Genomic DNA, 25,949 nt, shown 5'->3' on the forward strand with positions numbered 1-25,949 from the left:
CCTGGGACGGACCCCCAGAGAATCCTCAGGCATCTGTTCTGCCCAGCAAAAACATACCCGGGTCACATAACTGCTGCAGCCCACGGCTTGCAGTCCTGTTATGTCAAAGGTTTGTGTCAATAGCAACTCCATCTGACAATCTCAAAGGTCCTCAAAGAGTGCTGACTTTCACCAGCAGTCATTATCTTTGTTATGCTGGAAAAGATGCAAGACTTCCTTCTCTTATACTGGGATCAGATATAGCCTGGTCAGAACTGCCAACATTAAACCCCCATATCTGAAGTGTTCCATTCAGCTGCTATTAACATAGAAACATGATGACAGAAAAAAAAAGGCCAAATGGCCCATCTAGTCTGCCCATCCACAGTAACCCTCTCTCTAAGAGATCCTATACCTTCCTTAATAGCTCTGTTATCAGAAACATCCTGGAAGGCTTATTGTTTGTAAATCTTTATTCATTTTTATCTCTTACAACAAGTGTATAATAATCAATCAAAATAATTTTTACAGATCATTTGACAATCTTACTTATAATCATTAAAGTATAAAAGAATCCCTTCCCACCAACCCCACCCAATAACATTAAATCAATTATCAAATATCATATTACCCAATCCCACCCCTTCTATATCTTATATAACAAGGTGTTTAAGGTGTCTGATCGTTAGAATATGTAATCAATGGCCCCCAAATCTTTTTAAAATTATGCTAATTTCCTTGCTGTAAAACAAGCACCCTCTCCATTTTATAAATATGACAAACTGAATTCCACCAAAAGGTATAATTAAGTTTAGTATAATCCTTCCAATTTCCAGTAATATGTTGAATGGCAACCCCCGTCAGTATTAATAAAAGTTTATTATTATCTGCTGAAATTGGACTCTTAAATCTCATAGATGTACCAAATAATATAGTATCATATGAAAGGGCAACATGATTTTCTAACAATGAATTAATTTGGGACCAAATTAACTTCCAAGAGGCATTTATATAGGAACAGAAAAAAATTAAATGATCTAAAGTCCCAGCTTCTAAACTACAATGCCAGCATCTATTAGACCTAGAGCTATCCAACTTCTGTAAACGAACTGGGGTCCAAAAAGCTCTATGCAACAAAAAGAACCCAAGTCTGTCTCATAGATGCTGACCTTGTAGTTTTTATTCTCCAAGACCAAAATTTGGTGCCCAATCTCAATGCTCCAAATATCCCTAAGACCAGTTTTCCGTTTTTTATTCAAATACCCATACAACAATTTATACCACTGTGCGGCTTGGTGACCCAAGAAATGCGCCTTAAATCATAGGAATTCCAAACTATACTGAGAGTTAAGAACTTTCCATTCAGGGAACCCCTCCTGAATAGCCTGCTTCAATTGCAATCACTTAAAATATTGTGATTTGTTTAAACCATATTTATGTTGCAATTGTGAAAAACTAAGCAGTGACCCATTTAGAATAACATTATTTAAAGTCCGTATACCTGCAATAATCCAATGCTTCCAAACGATTTTAAATCCGCCAATTTTAATCTTGGAGTTTACCCAAATGGATTGATTTAATGATTTAGAAATTGGATCTGGTGATAAATTACTAACATAACGTAAAGTCTTCCAGGTATCAATCAAAATTCTATTTTCTTTATATTTCCTGGGCAAATTTATACTAATAAGATGAGACAAAGTAAAGGAAACAGGAGCCGCCATTCTAAATATAACCAATCTCTGGAACATTTTCCATAAGATCTGGGAGGAGAAGCAGAATGTGGATGTATATTTTATTCTGGTTTACCTGGAAGGCTTCTTAATAACCTCTAAAAGCAGGTTATCCTCTTTTACACTATCCACTAAAAACAGGAATCTTGCAAAGTTTTTGGGGATCCCCCTGGTCAGAGGGGATTCCCTACTCACAGGGATCCTGCGAGGATGGAAGATGATCCTCAGGGGCTCCCAAGGGAGTGTACCTGGCCAGTCTGCCTGCTTCCAGTACCTCAACACACCACCGGTTCTTCCTATATGCTGCTGGCAGCTGACTAGGAAGGCTGCCTTCTGATGTGCTTTTCTTGTAAGAGGGAAGCCTTCCGGATAAGCAGCTGTGTGTAGGAACTGCTGCTGGCAGCATGCTTTAGAGAAAGTAACTGCATGGGCTGGAGGGGGGAAGGGAGGGTAAGAAATGCTGCACGGGCCGGAGGGATGGGTAGGGAGGAAAAGATGCTGCACAGGCTAAAAGGGGTGGGTAGGGAGGGTAAGAGATGCTGTTTTGGGTTGTGGGGTGGGAAGTGAGGGAAACAGAGATGCTGCCAGTGGGGGAGGGAAGAGAAAGTGAAAATGGTTGAACATAAGTGTGTGGAGAAGGTAGATGGTGCACATGGGGAAAGGAAGAAAGAGGGAAAATTGTTGGACATGGTGGTGGAAAGGAGGGGGAGGGTGAAATATTGGATGTCAGAGAGAAAAGAGTGGGACAGATGGAAAGGGTTGAAAGAGGAGGAATGTTAGCCATGGTGGCCAAGGGAAGGCAGAGAGAGAGATACAATGTAGTGGGACTGGTGGCACCAGGTGTGAGAGTTGGGGGGAGGGGAGAGGAGGGTTTTGGCAGAAAAATGAATGAGCAGAGGATAGTGATTATAGTGGGTGAAAATATGGTAATGGGGAGTAGACTGAAGATGGAAGGGAAAGGAAGAGTGGGCGAGAAGATGAAAATTTGATAGCGGAAAAGTGAAGAGAATGGAAAAAGGGTGAAATCTGAGTAGAAAGGTAGAAGAGAGAAAAGGTAAGGAACAGCTGAATGGAAATGTTAAAATGTCAGAAGCAATTGTAGTGAGGGAATGGAACAAGATAGGAGAGAGAAGAAAAGACCAATGGACAGAAATTGTTTGAAGAAGAATTTTCAGAAGACAGGAGGAAGGCAGAAAAAAAGGAAATTGGAAAAATAAATCTACAGACAACATAGGTAAAAAAAACAAACCCCCGAACAAACAAAACAAAACATTTTGAATTTATTGACTGAAATATGTTAGCCTTGGGAAATGTATATAGCTGATGTCTTTGTATTGTGTTGTGTTTAACAGAAAAGGAAATGCATTTCTGGTTTTATTTGAAGTATTTGCTGACCCTTGCTGTAGCTGGTAGGAATTCCCAAGCATCGCCAGCTGAGGACCTTCTCCAAAGGTGGCCGGAACTCCTTTCTACCAAATTAAGAAATTGCTGGTAGAATCCTTGAGCCACTAGTTAGTATCTATGGCTTAGGGATATTGCTGCTGCCTGCCAAGCTAGTAAAAGAGAGTTTTGGCCATTTTCAGAGGACGTCTTCAGAACGTGAAATCGCAAGCCTTGAGCATGCGTAGATGCTCAAGGCCCAGCAGAGGAGGATGATCTTCGGGCACCGGCATCAAGCACAGGACATGCCGGTGCCCAGATGACTGTAAGAAACGGTGGTGGTGGGGGGGGTGCCCGATCGCGGGGGGTACACATAAATCAAGCCACGCTCAGTTTCCGAGGCGCCGATTTTACAAATGTTTTGCTCGTCTTGGAAAACACTCGCAAACCGGTGCATTCGTAAACCGAGGTACCACTGTATTTCTATTTACACTTACCCCTCCCTATTCGTGGTTTCGATTATCTGCGTTTTTTTCCCCAGGCCCCCGTCCCAAGAAAAAACAGCCCTGGGACTTGGAGGGAGGCAATCAGAGGCATCGGGGGGCGGGGGTCTGGGGGGCGATCAGAGGCAGAGGGAGGCGATTGGAGGTGGTGTGGGGACGATCGGAGCATGGACTGACCTGGTGGTCTAGCAGTGACGTGGGACAATAGTGATCTTCCTACACTCCTGCTCCGTGTAGAGCCGTGCTGTGAGTTCCCTTGGTCTCAAGAGACTACAACAGGGAGTTCCTGTTGTAGTCTCATGAGACCACAGGAACTCAGCAGCATGGCTCTGCGCGGGGCAGGAGTGTAGGAAGATCGCTCCTGCCCCGCGTCACCGCTTGACCACCAGGGAAGGGGTAAAGTCCGGGGGTGGGTCAGAGCCAGCCAAAAGTTATTCGCAATTTTTCCCTATTCGTGAGCCGGCTCTGCCCCTAACCCCCGCGAATAGGGAGGGAGAAGTGTACTTTAGAGGCTCTAGTCAAAACCCATTTACAAAGTATCTATTCTTTCCAATTAATATTTCCAAATTAATAGTATCTGTGCTTATTTGTAAATGAGTATCTACCAGAGCCTCTAATTCAGAAGCATAATTAAATAACCCTTCTGAAGTTTATGGGAATGAGTGGGGACGGAAAAGATTACTTGCAGGTACGGATGGAGACAGGCTTGATTTCTGTCCCCATGCAACTTTCTACTGACCACATGTTGGGGTTTTGAAATCTTCAGCATAGCCTGTACTTGAGAAATTGGTACAAGCAGCTCATGCAGAGAAAAAATGCAGCCCATAATGGCATTTTCTCCTTGTGGAACTTCCTCTTCTTCTGGCTATACTCCCACCTCAGGGTCTAACTTGTTTTCCCTCAACTCCATCTTTATATCAAAGGAGAACCCAACAACCCAAGTTCCTCTGGATCTTCCGCCGCCATTAGTTTAGGATGCTTAATACTGGGAAGACCCTCTCTGGAGAAAAAAAAAAAAGATTGCTAATATTTTTTCTAGTAGATAGTCATGTAAAAAAATTAAGACACCCTATGAAAAAGAGTCAGTTCTTTCTTAAGAAATGTTCACATATCGATGTCAAAATCTTTTTTTTTTAATCTCTGGAAAAGAAAGTGATGTAACTGCAGGTAAACAATAAAGATTTTTCTCGATTTACTCATGAAACAAAAGATATCCACAAAAATGTGTATTCTACCTGAGGAATAAATTAGGATACCTCCCACATATTCTTCCACTTAAAGTGGCTCAAATAACACACAGGTGACTGAAGCCATTTATGGAATGGTGCAGGACAAGGCAGCGAGCGAAAAGCTCGCACCTGCCTTTTGGGCCAATTTGACGTAGCTTAGCTCAGCCAGAGAGAAGGGCGGGACCGCCAGATCAACTAAAATAAGGTACGGGGGGGGGGGGGGGGGGATTGCCTGCCTGTTTGCCTCTGGGTGGGAGGCCCTGCATGCCTGTCACTAGGCCACTAGGTCTGCCTGCCTGCCACTAGGCCTGCCTGCCTGCCCTGTCCTGGCAGACCACCAGAGGGGGGACAGGATACAGAGCCTGGCAGGGAAAATTTGATTCAGAATTGTTTTTTTTTCTTGTTTTCCTCCTCTAAATCTAGGGTGTGTCTTATGGAGCAAAAAATGCAGTAAATTCATAATTTGTGTTCAAAGTGTTATCCCTCAACCTTGACACATTCACAAAGTCTTCAACACCACTGAGCTGTCAGCTCAATGAATTCTGGTGTTTAACGCTCAACTGTTTTGCCAGCTCAATGCACTGGAGCTCCATCCTGTTGAAAAATAAATATTTTGAATTTAAGGCAGACACTGTGCTGCAGCAGGGTTTTTTTTTTTGAAAAACGTTGAGATCCCGCTTTTTCCAGACACTGTATACACACATACTTTTCTTTTTTAACAAACATAGCAGGAGTTCTTTTGTTTTTGAGGCCCAGCTCTTTTGTTTTTCCTCCAGCAGCGGAAACTCAGACCTCTTCCCATGAGTAGGGTAAGGTGAGCCAAGGCACAATCAGTTGAGCCCACATCAACAGCAAGAGTTGGGAGGGAAAAGGGATCCCTGAGATTAAAGGGGTGGCTGCAGCTGTCTCCAGTCACTTCCTTGATACCCTTTTTATTTTTGTAACTACTGGCTGAAGAGGGTTGCACAGGATACTTATGGAATAATGTTACAAGTTGGTAGGAGTGAATAACCCATGAATCTGCAATAGTATGGATGGATGAGGAGGAAGTAAGCATGCCTGAAGAAAAGAAATCCAACCAAATGATGCTGACAGATCATCTTACCTCCACGGAGAGCTGCAATTGTTTTTCCGTCAACCCTGATGCTGCTATCTTGTCTGCTGTACTGCTTCCACCATCGGTGACCTTGGCTGGTGATTTACTGACCTTTGTTGTAGCTTTGGACAAAAAGTATTAGTGAGAGAGCTTGCAATCTGCTTGATCTTTCCCACCCATGTTTGCCAGTTCTGCAGAAAATGTAGACTTTGTTCTGTAATATGGCTACCAAACTCTGTAAAGAGTGATTCCACAAAACAGATGACATTGTAGCTCAAGTGATAGATCTGTATATCTAACCTCATGCTATAAGTAAGAGAAGATTAGTTTCTTGCCTCAATCTTCTTTCCAGTATAAGGGAACATGAGTCTTGACCAGTGGGTTATTCATCTCTACCTGCAAGTTTTTGCAGAAGGAATCATCTACAGCTTTTCAAGTCCACCTCCTTGTATCAATGGGCAGTCCCCATCTCAGTTTGTACCAAAGCAGTTGTTCACCCCTAAGAGAGGAGAAATAACTAGGAGGGCAAGGGGAACTCCCAGAATAAGTCAAGAATTTTCTGCTCTGTAACAAAGACAATGAATTAAATCCCATGAAACTTAATGCATGCAAGATAGACCCAAACAAGCCACCTGAGTGCAACCAGTACTCACATTTATATAGCTATGAAAAACAATATTTTACATACTCTCTTGTCTGTTCCAAGGCAAGCATTTGGAGACATTCAGGGCAGGATTTTCAAAAACCGGTGTTAAAAAGTTAGTCTGCTAACGCAGCCGTTTTGATAGGGAATCAAAAAAAGCGAGACATTTTCAATAAACCCGCACGCAAATAAACTCAGTGGACAGCAGCGAAGATTCGCAAAATTTGCATGTGCCCATTGCTGGTGACAGCAATGGGCACATGCACAGAAAAAAAAAAAAACAATGTGTAAAAAAAAAACCCCAACTCAAAACACAACAAATGTCCCCCAGCAGTGGGAGAGATGCCCACACTCTCCCGCTGTACTAAAATCCCCGCCACACGATCTGTTCCAACCTCCGGATTCAACCACCAATGCATGTTGCTGTGGGCCGCTGCTGACAAAGGTAGAGGCAGGCTCAGAGAATCCCACTGGGGATTTCACCGAGACAATAGAGAATGCTGAAGAGGTCGAAGCCTCGCTCTGGCCCACGTAAACACATCTATGGTCGCTACCATAAGACCCAGGACCTTCAGATATTGTCAGGCTGTAGGAACCAGAACTGCTAACATGACTTGAATGATCTTCGCATCTTGATTTTTTTTTCTCCCCAGGTTCCGGGAGAAACACTGGTTCCTAGCCATGTGAAATCTGACTCCCAGGTATTCCAATATCTGTGTCAGCTCGAGGTTGCTCTTCTTCAGGTTGATCACTCAGTCAAGACATCCCAGTAGTTGAACCACTTGATGAACTGCCCTTTACCCCTCCGCAAACTGAAGGGCACCCTAGCATGTGGAATTGCAGGAACCTCCTGTGCTCATGAAAAATGGGAATGTGGCAGTATGCTTCTGTGAGATTCAGGGAAACCAAAAACTTCAAGGTGCTACCGCCGCAACGACTGAACATACCGTTTCCATCCTGAAGCATGGAACACGCAGGAATGCATTCATTGCCTCTAAATCCAGCAAAGGTCTCCAATCTTCTGAGCCTTTCTTTGGAACGATGAAGTATATTGAGTATCATCTCCCTGAGCCCAAGTTGTCCTCTGGAACTGGTTCTATTGCTGCCAAGTCCAGCAGCCTGCGAACTGTGGCCCGCACGCACAGGCCTCTTTCTGACTGTCCTGTTGGCAAAGCCAGGAAGAAATCTGACGGGGGTCTGTAAAATTTCAATCTGAGGCTTCTTTGAGAACTTCTAGGACCCACCGGTCCAAGGTCACCTTCTGCCACTCTGTCAGGAGAGATGCCATAGGCCTGGCGTCAGAACTGTTTTGTAGAGGGGTAAGGGGGACACTTGTTGGAAGATTGCTGTCACATTAAATCTCCAAAGTGAAGTCTGGAAGATGCTCTGAATCATTGGCCTGAAGCCGGGGGCACAGTGTACTGGTGAGGGCACCAGTAGGGTCAAAAATTTGCCCGTCCCAAGCCCTGGGCTGGCCAAGGTTTGGAGCCCGATAGGACCTTTGGCTTATGGTCCTGAACACTGGCCATGGTTCAGACCCTGACCAAATAAAAGCAAAGGGCAATCTGCTCAGCGTGGCTTTGGAAGAAGAATTTCCAGACCACTGCCGAATCCAAAGTATCCATTTAGCTGACAGATAATAAGCTCCAAGCTTAGCAAACACCTTCATCAAGTAATCCACCCCAGAGACCAGGAAATTTAGGTCCTGCACTACATCCTCAGGATCATGGCGGAGCTTGGAGTGATATACACAGGCGACAAAGGAGAGGGCCGCTGTAGCCCTTACCCCTGCTGCCGCAGAATTGAAAGGTGCTTGAGGATGAAATCCACTCACCTTTCCTGAACATCTTTCAGGACTACCCCTCCATCAGAGGGCAAGGAAGTGTGTTTAGTGACTAGAGAATGACACGGGGAAAAAATTTGTCCCTGTCACTGCCCTGTCCCCGCGACCACCAACCCTGTCCCCACCCCATCCCCGTCCCATCTCTATCCCCATCCCCGCGACCACTGTCCCTGCAGCATCCATACAAGCCTCAGTACTGCAATATTTAGCTTATTCCTTTCTTATAAATCAAAGTTCTGGCTGCTGAACTAGAGAAAGATGTTCAGCTGGCAGGGCTTTGTTTATAAATTTTTATCAACACAACTAATATACTACTTTATCCTAAGCAAATAAAATAAAATTTTTTTTCCTACCTTTGTCGTCTGGTTTCTGCTTCCTCATCCTCTCCTCATTTCATTTCCTTCCATCTACTGTCTGCCTTCTCTGTCTCTCCATATGCTCTGTTACCTGTGCCTCTCCCCTCCATCCCCACCCCAATTGGTCTGCCATCCATCTTCATCCCTCGCTCCCCCCCATAGTTTGTAATCTCTCTCTTCCCCATTTCCCTTCAGCATCTGTTCCTCTCCACCCCAACTTCCCCAGTTCCCTTCAGCAGCTGTTCCTCTCCGCTACCCCACCTTCCCCAGTTCCCTTCAGCGTCTTTTCCTCTCTAGCCCACCTTCCCCAGTTCCCTTCAGTGTCTGTTCCTCTCTAGCCCACCTTCCCCAGTTCACTTCAGTGTCTGTTCCTCTCTAGCCCACCTTCCCCAGTTCCCTTCAGCGTCTGCTCCTCTCCACCCTAACCTTCCCCAGGTCCCTTCAGCGTCTGTTCCTCTCCAACCTTCCCCAGGTCCCTTCAGCATCTGATTCTTCTCCCACCCCAGCTTTCTTCCCTTTCTCCCTCCCTGCCCCTTACCTTTGTGGCAGGCAATTTCTAAATTTGCTTCCTACAAGTAGCTGGGGGCGTTGAAGTTACTTGTGGCTGCAGGAAAAGGTTGGCTCTGATGCAACTTATGGTTGCGGTCAGAGATGACCTTTACGGCAGCCATACACAATTTCAACACTCTGATTGCTCGTAGGAAGCAAATTTAGAGAAATTGCCTGCTGCGAAGGTAAAGAGCAGGGAGGGAGATGTTAAGGTGGCAGCAAGCGGGCGGCAGTGATCAAGAGGGATGGAGGGAGAAGCTTGGACAGCGGCGGCTATCAGTATGGAGGGGAGCGCGATTCTGGTGACCATGCACGTTCCCTCCCTTAACTGCGGAGACAAGGCCATTCACCACTCTCACAGGGTGGTGAATGGCCTTGTCCCCCATAGCTGCAGCGAACACAGTTCCCCTCCCCCCGTTTCGGCAGGTAACCCGCAGTCCCCTGCAGCTGACCACAGGTAACAGCCACCGTGTCATTCTCTATTAGTGACCTGCGCCACAGCCAAATCCACCTTCGGCAGGGTCGGGCGTTTGGTGAACTCCGGGGCCATGGGATACAACCTCGCCATGGCTCTAGAGCCTTTGAGGGGACCCTCTGGTGACTCCCAAACTTTAGAAAGCATCCTACACAACTCCGGATTGTCCGGAAAGGAAGAGGACCTTGATCACTCATCAAGGAATATTAGGTCTGTTCTGGATAATCCAAATTCAGGTTCAACTCTCTTAGGGACTCAGCGTCAATGTCCGTCAGGTGGCTAGTCTTAAACAGCTTGCGCACTGTCGGGGCATCCCAAGGTCGCAAGACACACTCTTATCCAGGGATCACGAAGATCTGCAAGATTAACCACATCGGCATGAGGCTATCGCTGAGACCTGCATCAGCAAAGGTATAGAGACCTGAGGCAGAAGTGATGGTGGACACCTTCCGCCTGCTCTCTGGGATCCCAGAGAAGGACACAGCGACATGTTGGAATCCAGTGGCTGGGAAGATCCCAACTGTAGTGTTGGATTCTGAGTTGAAGAAACAGGCATGGTCTTTTAAACCAAAAACGCCTGATACATCATCTTAACTAACTCCGGGGGAAAAAAACTCCCCTGTGGTCAGAGCCGCTCTGCATGCATTTGATCTAGAGCACAGTTCTTCAACCGCCGGTCCGCAGACCGGTGCCGGTCCACAGAAAATTCCTGCCGGTCCACACAGGACCGGCGAGATGGACCCGTTAAATTTTCTGCCCCGATGGTGTTTGCAGAAATCTTCTGTTCCTCCCAGCCTCGGGCGATCAAGACAGGCTGCCGACGTCGGCCGTGCCCTCTGTGAGTCTCGCCTATGCGGAAAACATGAGTTGAAAGAAAATAGGCGGGTCTCAGAGAGGGAAGGTCCCGATGTTTGCAGCCTGTCTTGATCGCTGCCCCTGCTGAGTCGCCGAAGAGGGCCGCGGGGAAAGTGCAGGCAGAGAGAAGATGGTCAGCGTGCGCGGGGAGGTCAGCGTGTCGATTGGGGCCATCAGCAGCGTTTGTGCTGAGTCTGCCCATGTGCAGGATGCGGCGGGTAGGGGCCTCCGGCTCGTATTGGGCAGCTAGTCCTGCAGTGCAAAGCTGTTTTTGCCGGCTTGGGGGGGGGGGGGTATCGCGAATGTGCAGGGCACAGCAGGAGTAAGATCATGGGGAGCCTTCAACAGTGGCTGTCTCCTCTCCTAGCAGCTCTGTACTTACCAGGGCAGTGATTCACTTTGGCAACTTCCCCTTTCCTCAGAGGCGGCAACGGACCCAAGGCTGCCTAAGGAAATCACTGCTGCAGGCAAGTACTGAGAGCTGCTGGAAGGAGAGGAAGCCACTGTTGGAGGCTGGGAAGCTGATGGATAAAGGGAGAGCTGCTACTGCACCTGGAGAGAGGTAGAAAGAGAGATGCTGCTGGGAGGGGAAGAGGGAAAGAGATGGGAAGAGGAGCTACTGTTGGATAGGGGGGAGGAGGGAAGGGAGAAGGTAAAAAGGAAGGAAACAGCTTGGCCAGGGAGATTAGAGGAGGAGAAAGGGGAGAGACAGGAATGAGAAAGTAGAGAGAGATTGATGCTGGAAAGGGGGTCAGCAGAGAAATGAGAGAGGGCTAAAGATGCTAGATCTGGTGTAGGAGAGATAAAAATGAAGAAAGCAGTGAAGCTGGAATGAATGATGTAAAAAGAAGAGAGGAGGGCACAGGCTGGATGGAAAGGGGGAGAGGGGCATAGAAAGAAGTCAGATACATATGGAAGGGGGAGGAGGACCAGACAGTGGATGGAATGGGCAGATGCTGGAAGGAAGAGTGGAAAGAAGATGAAAGCAGAGACCACAAAAGGTACGAAAAAAATCATTTTATTTCTATTTTGTCATTACAATATATCAGATTTGAAATATATATCCTGCTAAGAGACATAACTGGGGACTGCTCAAAGCCTAACACTATTCCTGTCATGTGTGACTGCAGTATTCTGTTAGCATGATATTTCTGTGTAGCATTCTGTAATAATTTGGCTTGTTCAGTTTTCTTGATAGTAGAGGGGATATATGTGAAGGGGAGGGGAGACAGGGGTTTTTGTTGGTCCTTGCTCTGAATATTTATATTTATAAAATGACAATTGTACAGAATATTGTTTCTTTTTATACTTTAATAAAATATGTTCAATATAAAATCATAACTGAGGCTTGTGCAGATGGGATCAGATGGTTTGTGGGGACCGAGCTTGCGGAGACGGGGCGAAAATGTGTTTTTTTAAATTTCGGTCTTACTAGTTTGCCGGTCCACAAAATAATTCTTTTATTTCTGACGGTCCACGGGTGTAAAAAGGTTGAAGAACACTGATCTAGAGTGCTTAGATAACTTATGGGACTTATCCCCAGAATGAATTTGCATTTTGCTGAAGCGTCAGTCGTATCCTTTACCGGGTCATTCCGGAGGAGGGAAGAGCGGAATCCGCAGTGTGTGTGCAGTGGTGTGCATAAAAGCCGGCTGCGAAACTGACAGCCATCTGCCACAAACGAGGCATGAATTCATGCATCATGTCCTGAGGAGGCCATCTGAACAATTTGGAGCGAAAATGAATCTTCTAAGTGCAAAAAATATACTTTTTAAAAGTTTAAAGAAAATCCAAGATAGCCGCCATGTGTTTTGATTTTGCTCTACAACAGTCCAGGAAAATGGCAATTTGACATTTTTAGAGGGGGGGGGGTTAGGGCATGCAAGGAAATCACCCCAAACCCCCTTTTTAAGACCCCCCAAAATCACCAAACCAAGCATGAAAACAGTAACTCACCCTGCTCTGTGCTGCAAGGAAAAGAATGGCAGGCAAGCTGAAACAGAAAGGATGGAGATCTATTTTTTCTGACTGCCTCACCTGCATGGTCACCCCAGTCAGTGACTATCCGGACCTCCAGAACAATCAGGGAAGGTATACAGTCCAGTCCAGATCCTGGGAATGCCTCCACGGAACCACACAGACTGCACTCTACCCTTTAGCGGACGAACCCGAGGGTGAGTTTGCTCTCGATCCCAAAGCCCTGATCTGACCTGCAGGCTGTCCAGGGGGTTTATTGCAGCGGCAGGAAACCCCAGAAGCAGACAATTTTATATATAAAGTATGCGATCTCCTGTCAAAGGATATTCCTGCAGGGTGAATCTGCCAGCACTAAGGCAAGACCTGCACCAAAATCAAATTAACATACTACAATTTAGGAAAATAAAACACGAGCAGAGAGATGAGCCCCTAAAGCAGGTTGTAGGAAACAAAAACTGATCTAGTTGGGGAGTCTCCTCAGGAGATGTCCCAATGGAGGATGGGTTAGACTTTGTTTTGAGTCCCCTACAGATCAGGGCTGGAAGGGATTGATAACCCTATGGTTCAGACTACAGAGGGATTGCACAAGAACAGTAGTTGGAACCTAACGATAGTATCGGGTTGAATTCTAAGGTTTATGGCCCAGAATAACCAAAAGAAAAAAAAGAAAAAGATTTTAATTTAATCATGAAATTATAACGCATATAATTATAAGGCAGACTGGATAGACCATTACAGGTCTTTATCTGCTGTCATTTACTATGTTAAAAAGAGCCAGGGGAAACAAAATGCAAAGTCAGAAAAATTAAAAACTTAGGATTTTGAAGGTGGGAGGACCCTTTAGAGAGCCCCAGAAACCTTTAAAACTGCACTTTGAAGACACCCCCCCCCAATGTTTCCCAGACAGTAATGCACTGTACTCACAGAACAGGAAAGGTGCTGTGCCTGCATCAACTTTTACTGCAGCTGAACAAAGAGAAGATTTCTGCCTCATGCAAGCCTGGAGTTCCTCCGGTTATTTGTCTCTTTGGCCTGCCTTTTAGAAAGACCTCATGGGTCTGGAACCCTTGACTCCATTAGCTCCTTATGCATCTTCAGAGGGCACCCATTATATTCCTCTGGACCAACACAGGGCCACTCAGCCTGTACTCAAGCGCCTGAAAAAATTCAGGGCAAAATGTGCTTCAGGGGAACTCTCCCCAAACTGCCCCCCAGTACAGTCCTCTGAACCAGAGACTATCTTCTCTCAGACAGAGTAGTCCCGGATCGCTGGGAAACTCTGTAGCAGCAGGATCTTCAAAATCAGATACAATCCTGAACACAATAAAAGATGCTGAACAAACCCCCCCTAAAACACTTTCTCAACTCACTTTCAGAAGGAAAAACTGATTGGCTGAGGTACTGCTCAGTGATTACATGGAGGCAGAGTTGAAGAAAAATGTAAATGATGCCTTCTGCAATCATCACGGGGTAAACGGAAAAAATTCAATAGTCAAGACTCCTGTCCCTTCCTCCACTGGAGGTAGATTTTTTTTCCACTTATCAATATAATTAAATCCTGTGAATAGCTGATAAAAATCAGTTTTCAAGCCCATTTCATCCATATTACTGTACCAATGAAAAGCAACTACTTTCCCCACAACTTGAGTACTAGTTGTTGAATACAATAGAAAAACCAAAGGGTAAAACTGGACTCTATGCAAAGTAAGCTTTTCCAGCTGGGAATGGTAAAAGCAAACAATTCTATCTCTGTACATAGAAATGACTCATGCAGCAGAAGACAAAGCCTTTCCCACTCAAACAATCTGATGAGATACTTACTCGACACAGTGGTGGTAGTGGTGGTGGCGGTGGTGGTAGCAGTAGTTGCAAAGGCAGGGACAGGGGCGGGAATGGGGGCTGCCGCAGGTGTGGGAGCTGGTGCAGGAGTTGTGGCAGTGCTGCTGCTGGTGCTGTGGTTGGCTAGTGCTTCTGCCACCTTGTTCTCTGGTAGTGCGATGGAAATGAGGGACAGTAGCCGCAGGAGTTTCTCGGTCAGCAGAGAACTACGACGGATGACAGGGTGTGAGAGCATGTTCATAAGCTGGCCTAATGGGGAGGCCTCCAGACTTAACTGTGCATTCTCCCCTTCATTACCCGAGCCCATAGGGGCAGACTTCATAGAGGTCTTGCCTTTCCGGCTCACATTCATGTTGTCCAGTTTTACCAGTAAGTCCCAGAAGTCTGTAGAGATATTGCCTCCACCCCCTGACTGTCCAGGACATGGACTGCATGCCAACTTTATGCTGCGCTCCCGTTCACTCTCTGAATTCATCTCTTTGGTCCGCTGCAAGGTGAAATGGCTGGGGAATACCTGGAAAAGGGAAAGAAGGAAAATTAAATTCTAGCACTGTGTCCAGCCTAATTTCCAGATTGCCCTCCCTCACCCTTCAATCAAAGGAAGCATGTGTTTATTGGAGATGAGAAATGGGAAACAGAGGATGGAGGCCACAAAGAGACAAAACTAAACTCCATTCAAACACCAAAAAAAGTTCCTGAAATCATGACTTATTTTTATATGAATTGAAAGGAGTGGATGCTTGGAAGATATAAACAAACACCGTGGATCTATAAAGTGTCATCCATTCAGAGGGAACCACAGTCAGAACATGTCAGAGATAGCAGTCATCTCTGGGATGACCTACTTCTAATCTGCATCTGAAAGAATCTCATGATTTTACTACCTGCCTTATGTGGGATGCAGAGAACTAGCTGCTTGTGTGTGTGGGTGGTTAAAGACCTGGTAAATTTCTGAGGTATTTCTTCCCTGAAACATCCAAATCATCAGATCGCCCACACTGAATACATAGGACATAGATGTGTATGAGACAGAGGCAGCCGATATGTACATCTCATACATATTTTTTCTGGATATCAGAAAAACCTGACTTGCTATAAACTCCAAAATGTCTCGAGAAACAATGGCATAGAAAACATGTATAGATGGGCAAACTAATTTTTATACTTATAGGAAATGACACTTTTAAGAAGTTTACTCTTCGTGTTGGAGAGGAATTGGGTTTTATAGGCTCTAAAGGAAAAGGTTTTTTTTTCAGCTTGTGCTTCAAACAAAAAATATCTAAACATTTCAGTGATAGAAGCTTTGGACGTTTCGTGAAACAGAAAGATACAGAGCTGTTAGTTGCCAGTTATAGAGATACCAACCACAAAAGCACTAGATTTTGGTAGTCATGTTTAGGTGAAGACTCAACAGATCTTAGTTTTTATCAGAACAATCTGTTTGTTTTTTTTTTTTTTTAAAGTCTTTCTGTAGGAGAAGAGGACATTGTACCCTTTCACTACTATGCACAAAACTCTCTTGTTAACTCCTGTTCTGTGAGTTCTCTACATTAGCCTTAGAACCTTTGGGTTTACTTAACCCCACTGCGGACTGCTGGCAACGACCCAGCAGCAGTAATTCTTATGTTCTTATGTAAATTTGAGTATTCATAATTTAAGATGACATGACCTAAAAAGAGTCAATAAATTATTGAACTTTCAAACATTTGGCCAGCACTAAGGTGTTTTGTAGCTCTCAGGGGATGATGCTCAAAGGTTTGCAGAAAATAGCCTGGTGGTCTAGCCTGTGGCAATGCCTCAGTCACAAAATAGCCCTGGTGATTCAGCAGCAATGTGACGGGGGTAAAATTTTTGAAATTCTCTCCCTGGCATCTTGAGGACATGTTCTGACCATTTACAGTTTAGAAAGATGTTTTAAGACAATTGTTTGTTGATGCTTTTCTTTGAAATTGTGCTGGTAATCATATCTAATAAGAATCTCAGAATATGACTGCTGCACTTTATTTAGCGGGGATGGGTGATATGTAAATTCAATGAGTTCTGCCATTATTTTAAGTGGATTAAATTACTACGTGATTGGAATGTAATTGTTCTGTTTTAACAGTATTAACAACTTGATGAAAGGTCAGATACCAACCTTTACCTCTGTGCTGAGACCTCTGTGTATACTGCCTTCCAATCTGCAAATCCACAAAAATAGCTGGTTCTTAATTTGGCTCTCTGCTAAAAAAATTAATAAATCCAAAAAACGCCTTTCCTAGGGTTACCATATGGCTCCAGAAAAAGGACAGATTGAGATATCTGGGTTTTACTTCCACTGAAAGCAATGGAGTAAAACCCGGATGTCTCAATCTGTCCTACTTTTTTATGGATTATATGCTAACCCTAGCCTTTCTTGAAGGATATCATGTGGCTCTGTGTGTTTTGCCCAATGTAAATGTGCAAGAAAAATTAATTTACTTTCCCAAGTATGATGATTTTTCAAATATTGTTGTTGCCATTGTAAGCAAAGTTTGGATTGTTAGTGCACCCTTGTAGGAATACAATTTGATAGCTTACTAACATTAGCAATCAATTTCTGTTACCCAGTAATGTTTCTCTCATTTCTGTTTCTAAAAATTCTAAATTTGAGGGAGTTCCTATTTTATCTTGAAGCAGAGCCTATTCAGACTGAGCTTGAAGTTCTGGATGTTTTGCATGGTCATCCAAAAGTGAAGCATTTGATGGATTCCAAAGAATCTCACAGGATCGAGCTTGTTGTTAATTTTGCAAGTCTGCACATTCTAAACTTTCATGACCACTACTGTTGCTGGTTTTGTTTTCTCTGTCCTTTGAACCATCATGATCCTGTTTATCTTGCATTTGAGATCCTCCTTATCCACCACATCTTTTGTCAGGCAACTCCAGCCACTGACCAGCTTGTTTATTATTCTATCTTGATATACCACATTTCTTTACAAATGTAAAACAAAGCAGTGAATATAAAAGAAAAACTCCACACAAATGAAAAAAAAGGTACACAATCACACGAGAGTACATTTAAAAAAAGTATACTACTTTAAAAGGTATAATACAGTACAGTATGTGTACTTGGAACATGGTTTCAGAGCTATCATCATCTAGAACAGTGTTCTTCAACCTTTTTACACCTATGGACCAGCGGAAATAAAATAATTATTTCGTGGACCGGCAAACTACTAAGACTGAAAATTTAAAAAAAACATCGCCACCCCGTCCTCGCGAGCTCGGTCCCACAAACCATCTGATCCCATCTGCACAAGCCTCAAATAGTTATGATTTTATATTGAACATATTTTATTAAAGTATAAAAAGAAACAATATTCTATACAATTGTCATTTTATAAATACAAATAATACAGGGCAAAGATCAACAAAACCCCTGTCTCCCCTCCCCTTCACATATATCCCCTCTACTATCAAGAAAACTGAATAAGCCAAATTATTACAGAATGCTACACAAATATCATGTAACAGAATACCACAGTCACACATGACAGGAATGGTGTTAGGGAGTGGAGCTAGGGCAACTGCACCCTGGTCAGAGAGATCGCTAAGCCAGCTGGAAGCTAAAGAAGCACTGCCTGGGCTTTGCACTCCCCAGTTATGTCTAGCAAGATACATATTTCAAATTTGATATATTTGAATCACAAGATAGAAATAAAATAATTTTTTTTCTACCTTTTGTCGTCTCTGGTTTCTGCTTTCATTGCCTTTTCACTCTCTTCCATCCAGCGTCTGCCCTAAGAACATAAGAATTATCACTGCTGGGTCAGACCAGAGGTCCATCATGCCCAGCAGCCCTCTGGTCTAAGACCAGCACCCTAACTGAGACTAGCCCTAACAGCGCACGTTCTTGTTCAGCAGGAACTTATCTAACTTTGTCTTGAATCCTTGGAGGGTGTTTTCCCCTATAACAGCCTCTGGAAGAGCATTCCAGCTTTCTACCACTCTCTGGGTGAAGAAGAACTTCCTTACGTTTGTACGGAATCTATCCCCTTTCAACTTTAGAGAGTGCCCTCTCGTTCTCCCTACCTTGGAGGAGGGTGATATAGTGTCCTTTCTCTACTAAGTCTATTCCTTCAGTATCTTGAATGTTTTGATCATGTCCCCTCTTAATCTCCTCTGTTCGAGGGAGAAGAGGCCCAGTTTCTCTAATCTTTCGCTGTACGGCAGCTCCACCAACCCCTTAACCATCTTAGTCGCTCTTCTCTGACCCTTTCGAGTAGTACCGTGTCCTTCTTCATGTACAGTGACCAATGCTGGACGCAGTACTCCAGGTGAGGGTGTACCATGGCCCATAACCTTCTCTGTCTCTTCAGTCCAGCATCTGCCCCTTCCATTCACTGTCTGTCTTTCCCTGCCATCTCTCCTCCTGCCTTCCCCCTCACCCCAAATTTGGTCTGGCATCCATCATCTTCCTTCTGTTCCTCTCATGGTCTGGCATCTCTGTCCTTCCCCCCCCCCTGCGGTTTTTAGCATCTCTCTCTTCTCATTTCCTCCACTCAGATCTGATATCGTTCTCTGCTCTCTCTTCCCTTTTCTTCTCTGGTCTTCCTTCTCTACTTTCTGCCTCCATCTAAATTAAATTCTTTCTTACTATTTAGTCCTGTTTCCCTCTTTTCACTGTGTCTACAAACAGCTTGTCACCCCCTTTCCCCTCCATTATCTTACTATTTTCTTCCCCCTTTATTTATCTCCTCCTTCCATCCAGTATGTGTTCTATCCCCACTTCCATTCAGCATCTGCTCTCCCCTCTCAACTGACATCCATCTGCCTTCTGCTCTCTCTCCCTTCTTCTCACTTCCATCACCTGTCCCCTTCTCTCTCTCATCTCCTCCATTCCATCATCTGCCCCTTCTCTCTTTCCCCCCCCCTCCACTTCCATCATCTGCTCCCCTTCCCCTCACCTTTGCGGGTCACTTTCTTTTCCCTGAGGGTGGCTCATGTCAGAGGGGTAGCTTTGGCGGAGCAGAACCGCTTCCACTGTTCCTTGCAACTTACTTGATGTTGATGCTGGGGCCCGTTGCTGTTTGAAGAAAAAAAAAAGTGGAAAAAAGGAAGACCTCCGGGACAGCTGCTCTTTGCCCTCCTTCAGCGGCCCAAGAGTCTTTAGGCTGCGGCAGCTCTTAACTTCGGCACAGAGCTGCCCCTAAGCAGTAGTTTAGCGCGGTTTCATGAGGCAGCCTTGGGGCCTTTGCTAGGTCGGCCCGCTTCGATGATGCGATGTGGGCCGGCCTAGCAAAGGCCCCGAGGCTGCCTCATGAAACCGCGCTAAACTACTGCTTAGGGGCAGCTCTGTGCCGAAGTTAAAAGCACACAGAGCTGCCGCTGCTGGTCTGGAGGTGCGGAGACAAGGCATGAAGCATATGCGGTGGAAGGCAGGAGTCCCGGCACAGCGACAGCAACAGGAAGTTGCAAGTCAGCTGACGCCGGCACCTTTCGTTGCGGCGGGGACCCGAATCCTTTGTGGACCGGCAAGATTTTTTTGCGGACCGACACCGGTCCGCGGACCGGCGGTTGAAGAACTGTGATCTAGAACAGTGGTCTCAAACTCGCAGCCTGCCAGGTACTATTTTGAGGCCCTCGGTATGTTTATCATAATCACAAAAGTAAAATAAAACAGTTTCTTGATCATGTCTCTTTAGTTATAAATTACAATATTATTATTATTAAGACTTAGCCAAAAGGAAAGATTTATAAACTATAAAGAAATTTACCTCATGCAAAATTGTCATTTCTTTAATAAGATATTAACTATTTTTTCAGTGGCCCTCCAAGTATCTACAAATCCAAAATGTGGCCCTGCAAAGGGTTTGAGTTTGAGACCACTGATTTAGAAGGTATCTAATCTAATCTTTGGTTTATATACCGGGTCATCTCTAAACGGAGCTTGACTCGGTTAACAAAAATCAGAAGATCATAATATACACAGAGATAAGACAAAGGGTGGGTAATAGAGTTTAGCCTGGCCTAATGCAAAAATGGGCCCTGTAAAATAATTAACTGTTACTGGGTCTTATGGGTAAATTTAGTTTTTAGATTAATCTTGTCTAGTTTATTGCTAGTTAGCTTGAAGCTGGAATACATTCCCTTGCAGTTATTCTACTTTTAAGGGGGGGGGGGGGGAAATGTAGGAGTGTTTCCTGGATCACTTTTGAGGGGCTGAGGCCTACCATCTGAGCCATACTGTTATATTTCCTGCAAAACATTCTCTGCCTTAAGGTTTGTGAAGGTCCCCTGTGCCATCAAGGACACTGTTTGCTTGAATACCATCTTTGTCGATTGTTTACTGTGTGGACCTGGGTGCATGAGGAACTTATGATGCCCCAGACAGATGGTAATATGGAAATTGGCTTCTGTTAAATCCAAGGAGGTGAGAAATTCTCCTCAGACTGCTACAACCAACCACAGGGTCACTATGCAAAAAATGAGCACTTGGAGGGCCTAATTCACCCTTTTGAGATCCAGAATAGGCTGGAAAGTGCTTTCTTTCTTCAAATCCACAAAACATATCAAATACCAGCACTCATCTTAACAACCTCTGTAGTGTCACTCCAACAGCCCACTGGGAAATGTCTTCCACAGGGAATGATCAGGAGATTCCAGAAAGGCAACAAGCATATAAACTCCAGGGCATATTTATCTCAGATGACTTTGAAAACCCATTGTTCTGAGCGGTAATCTGATAAAAAGCTCTCAATCTTATTCCTATTCAATTCTTATTCCACTGTCAGAGGATGGACCCTGGATCATGTGAGTGATGTTAATACAATGGCTGAACTCTTTACACAGAAAACCTGGTATGCACACAGGCAAACTAAAGCTAATTGAGAAGTATAAATGTAAAGATGTGCTCCGATATGCAGCTGCATTAATTCATGAAAAGGAACAAGGTTATCAAGATTAGCCTATACTAGAAAATGCAATAATAAACACACAGGCACCTCAGACTTCTGTTCCTTTGAATTTAAAACTTTTCCCTTGTCAAGATCTTTAACAATCCTATACTTCTGCAATTTCCACACATAAATAATAATTGTTACTACCTTATTGGGGACCATTTTCTTTTCCCTAAGACATATCACATGACGGGTCATGAGAGATGCAGAGAAATATACTCCCTATTAGAGCTGCCCAATTCATTTTGAATGACAGATTTTAAGTTTAAAGTTGAATCAATTTTTATTGTAAAATTAAACAAGTCAGATTAATAGAGATTGATCCTGCATAGTCAATGCTAACAGAAAACCATGTCCTTTTCATACATACAGAACACAGATATGCCCTTGCCCAGTATGGAATAAGTAATCACAAGCTACAGACAGAAATATGTAGACAAAAGTTAAACAGTCAAGAAGCCAGACTGCATAAAATGCAACACCACAGAAACAGTAACACATGTCCTCTAATACTGTGAAAAATATAAAGATAGATGCAAATTTGAAAAAACTGACAAATAATCACCACTTTACAAATTAACAAATAGAAACAAAACAAAAATGGAAAATAAGAATACACCATTTTATTGGACTAATCCATTTTTAAATTAGCTTTCAGAGGCCAAAACCGCATTCTTCAGGTCAGTAAAGTATACTGCTGTTACTGTATCTTATTCTGACTTTGACAGTAAAAAAAAACCCCAAACAATTAGTCTAATAGGGGCGGGCTGATGTCATTAACTAAGATGGCCCCTTGAGGACCGGGCTCCGCGAGCCTCACCATAATTTTAGCTATTTCCAGCAACTTGCCCCTCACTGTTTTCTACTTTGTTAGTAGTTGCAATTCCCCGACGATCCCTGAAGTCGAGTGGTGACACTGATGGCTCAATCGGGTTGCCATACGTTAAAGGAGTACGCATATCAGATACGTGCAGGAGATATGCCCAAACCAGCAACGGTTCAGCCACATACAGGCTTAGCCCCGGACTCTCTAACCCAGCAACAGGTGAGCTGGCTCCCTCACACCTGACAGAAGTGATATCCAAAATGCAGGAAATAAAGACTGATATTAAGGCCGTTCGTTCTGAGCTTTCAGCTTTGGCATCAGATCTCTGGGGGGAAATTGTGGATTTGAGGCACCACATAGAACACCGCGAGGCCATAACTCATCTAGAGACACAGACTACGGACTCCCAACAAACGCATCTATACATTCTTGATAAAATAGAAGATTTGGAAAATTGAAATTGAAGCTCCAATTTTCGGATTTGTCTGACTTTATGGACAGTGCATCAGTGGTACAGCACATTGCCAGTATGTTGCTTTTGGATGAGACCTCTATAATACCTCCTGATGACATTTGTATTGAAAGGGAACATAGGGCCTTGACTGTGCCTTGTGCTAACAGGCCACATGATATTATAGCCTGCTTTAAAGACTCCAAAGCAAAAGAGGTGGTCATGTCTAAAGCCTGGGCCTGTTCAACTATACTCTGGGAAACATATGAAATAGAGTTGTACCACGACCTAGCCTCTGTCACTTTACACAGGAGAGCTGATCTAAAGCCGGTTCTTCAATATCTGCGAGATAAAGCTATTCGATACCACTGGCGTCACCCTTTGCTTTACTGTTTTATCTAGAGGGATCGCTGAAAACAGTCTGTACGCTTGAGGATGCAGGACGGTTATTTCCAGAGGTGGACTTTGGCATGAAGGACGCTTCATTGGGTAGAGGAGTTTGGGATTTGCACCTTTCTGGCTCTCACAGACATCTACCCAGATGGCAGTGTGCAACCAGAGGCCGGGGTTGTCTTACGTGACAAGCATCTCAGAGTGGATTACCCAGAGGGAGCTCTACATGAAAACAGGGGCTTTTGGATTTATCGTCCATTTGATCAGGTGGACCTTGCTGGCTCCGTTGGGAACTTCCAGTGCCTCTTGAGGCTCCTCTTGAAGAGTGATTTATGTTTGACTGATTTTGTGTGAGTATGGCACTTTTTGGACTTGCTCAACATTTTTGGGACAGTTCGCTGTGGATTTCCTATTACTTTGGGGTTTTTTTTTCTCCAAATGTGGGGCAGGGAGGATTTTTTGACACCTTGAGTAAATTGCTTGGTCGTCATGCAGAGGATATAATAATTATAGCGGGGGGGGGGATTTTAATATGACAGTTAATTTGGCTTTGGACAACACCTCCACTCATGGCCTTTCTGTTCAACGGAGCGGGATGGGATCATTTGCTCGCTCTGATTAATAGGTGGGGCCTGGTAGATCTATGGAGATATTCATATTCTCAAGAGGAGACTGTACCTATCGCTCTTGTTCTCGGATTGATATTTTATTAGGGGACCAATTGGTACCTCAGCGCTTGCGCTCCTGCATGATTCAGTCTAGTACGCTTTCTGGTCATATGCCGGTACAGGTAACCATAAAGAGCCTGCTTCCGCAGCCGCTCTGGCTTCCTTGGCGCTTTCCGGATACTTTGCTTTTGGAGCCTGCGCATGGATAAGTGATAGCGAAAGCAGTGGAAGAATATCTTGAATTCAATGATATTGATCCCTGTTTGCTGTGGGAGGGCCTCAAGGTAGTTTTGTGGGAAAAAAATCATAGTGCTGCAGGCTCATTTGCATAAGATCAAGCTATGTAAAGAACAATAGTTGTGTCAACAGGTACAAGAGCTGGAGTGCTCTGTGTGTGCTTCTCAATTAAAGGATGCTCGTAATGAACTTAAAGAGTTGGAGTTGCTTGCTATAAGTGCAGACCTTCAAAAGTGCAGGACAAGATTCCAAAGATGAATACCGACCCCAGGCCCAAAAACATGAGCCCAGCCATTTGGACCCAAAGGGATGCCACAGTGAGGCCTTGATCAGGAACAACCTGCGAGCACCTCCGAAAGTGGAGCGGAATAAGGCTCAGCTTGATCCTAAGCGCACCAATCCTGGAAAGTCATCCACGCAGTAGTGTAAGCAGATACAGAAGTCAACTTCTTAGACATGAGAAGAGTGCCAACGACCATATCAGAACAGCCCTTGTGGTCATAAGAGCACAGCAACCCGGGTCCTCCACGCAGACTAGACCCTGTGTAAGTAGGTCAGGATGGGTGCTCAACCAAAAGCTGTGACCCTAGTGAAGATGCATCAGATCTGCATACCACGGCCTGCAAGGCCAGTCTGGAGTCACTAGAATAACATGGCCTGGATGGTCTGCAATTCTCTGAATGACTCGGCCTATCATGGGACAGGGAGGACATGGCTGAACCAGACCATCGAGACTCTCGCTTCTGAGCTCGGACATTCCATTGAAGAATTAATCAGCTTTCTTGTTCCTTACCGTGGCTATGAGGTTGAAGCAGGGCCAACCCCAATGCCGCACAATGGCTTGGAGTGCCACTGGGGTCAGTGACCACTTGCTCTGATCCAAGGGCTGTCCGCTAAGTCGACCTGAACAATGTCGACTCCTGCAACATGCACTACTGAGAGTGCCTGGAGGTGGCGATCTGCCTACAGAAAGAGAAGGTGGAAATCCTGAGCTAGAGAGTTGCCCCTGACATCTCCCTGGCAATTGACATAGGCTACTGCTGTTGCATTGTCAGAGAAAACTCTGACCGCTTGGCCCTCCAGAGTCTTCTTCAAGCACACTAGAGCCAGACGAATGGCTCTGAGCGCCAACCGTTTAACCAATCATTTCCACTGAGAGGACGTCCAATACCCCTGAATGGGACACCGAAGGCTGGCATCTGTCATCACCATGACCCAGGAGGCAATCCACAGTGATACGCCCTTGCATAGCGATTGCAGGAGAAGCCACCAATCATTCTGGCTAGAGCCTCCAGAGTTCAGGGAAGACTGGTCTGTAACGCATCCCTGTGCAAAGCCCAGTGAGAGAGCATGTATGCTCTTGCCCAAGGAACCCATATCCAATGTGGCAGCCAAGGATCCCAGGACCTTAAGATAGTCCCACGCTGAAGGAGCTGGTAGACACAGAAGGGAAGAAATCTGGGGACGCAGTTTCTGTCTGCATGCCCCTGGGAGACAGATGAGGTGGCCCACAGCTGTGCCAAAGAGAACATCCAGGTATTCCAAAGGTTGCATGAGAGAGACTGTCCTTTCTGTAATTCATAATCCAACCAAGGTCCTCTAGCACCTGGATCACCTGATCTACCATGTGTTGACCCTTAGCCAATAAGGTAGCTCTGATTAGCAAGTCGTCCAAGAAAGGGAATACTTGCAGACCCATCTTACTTAAGGTACGAGGAGCTGTCGCTAGTCCAAAGGGCAAAGCTAAAAAATGGTAATGGTTGTGCAAAACATGAAACCACAAGTATTTGCGGTGGACTAGAAAGATCAGAATGTACAAGTATGCCTCCATGAATCCAGAGAGGCAAGGAACTCTCCACTGCTGCTATGATAGTTTCCATGCGAAAGTGCAGAATTTTGAGAGCCTTATGTACGTGCTGCAGCTCCTGAATAGGCCTTCAACCATCTGAGCCATTCATTGGCACGATAAAGTATATGGAGTATCTGCTGGAGCCTGA

General features: G+C 44.8%; 1 protein-coding gene across 7 annotated transcripts in view; it reads right to left on the reverse strand.

Moving 5' to 3' along the window:
* HUWE1 (HECT, UBA and WWE domain containing E3 ubiquitin protein ligase 1) overlaps positions 1–25,949 on the reverse strand; it is a 779,197-nt gene that overhangs the window by 116,568 nt on the left and 636,680 nt on the right. For all 7 annotated transcript variants that reach the window (XM_033921870.1, XM_033921880.1, XM_033921834.1 and 4 more), the window contains 2 exons: positions 14,440–14,971; positions 5,930–6,042 (listed from right to left, as the gene is read on the reverse strand). In XM_033921870.1, coding sequence (XP_033777761.1) covers positions 5,930–6,042; positions 14,440–14,971 — 645 coding nt within the window. The remainder of the gene's footprint in view (positions 1–5,929; positions 6,043–14,439; positions 14,972–25,949) is intronic.

The sequence above is a fragment of the Geotrypetes seraphini genome, chromosome 1 (genome assembly GCF_902459505.1).
Source record: "Geotrypetes seraphini chromosome 1, aGeoSer1.1, whole genome shotgun sequence".
NCBI classification, from domain to species: domain Eukaryota; kingdom Metazoa; phylum Chordata; class Amphibia; order Gymnophiona; family Dermophiidae; genus Geotrypetes; species Geotrypetes seraphini.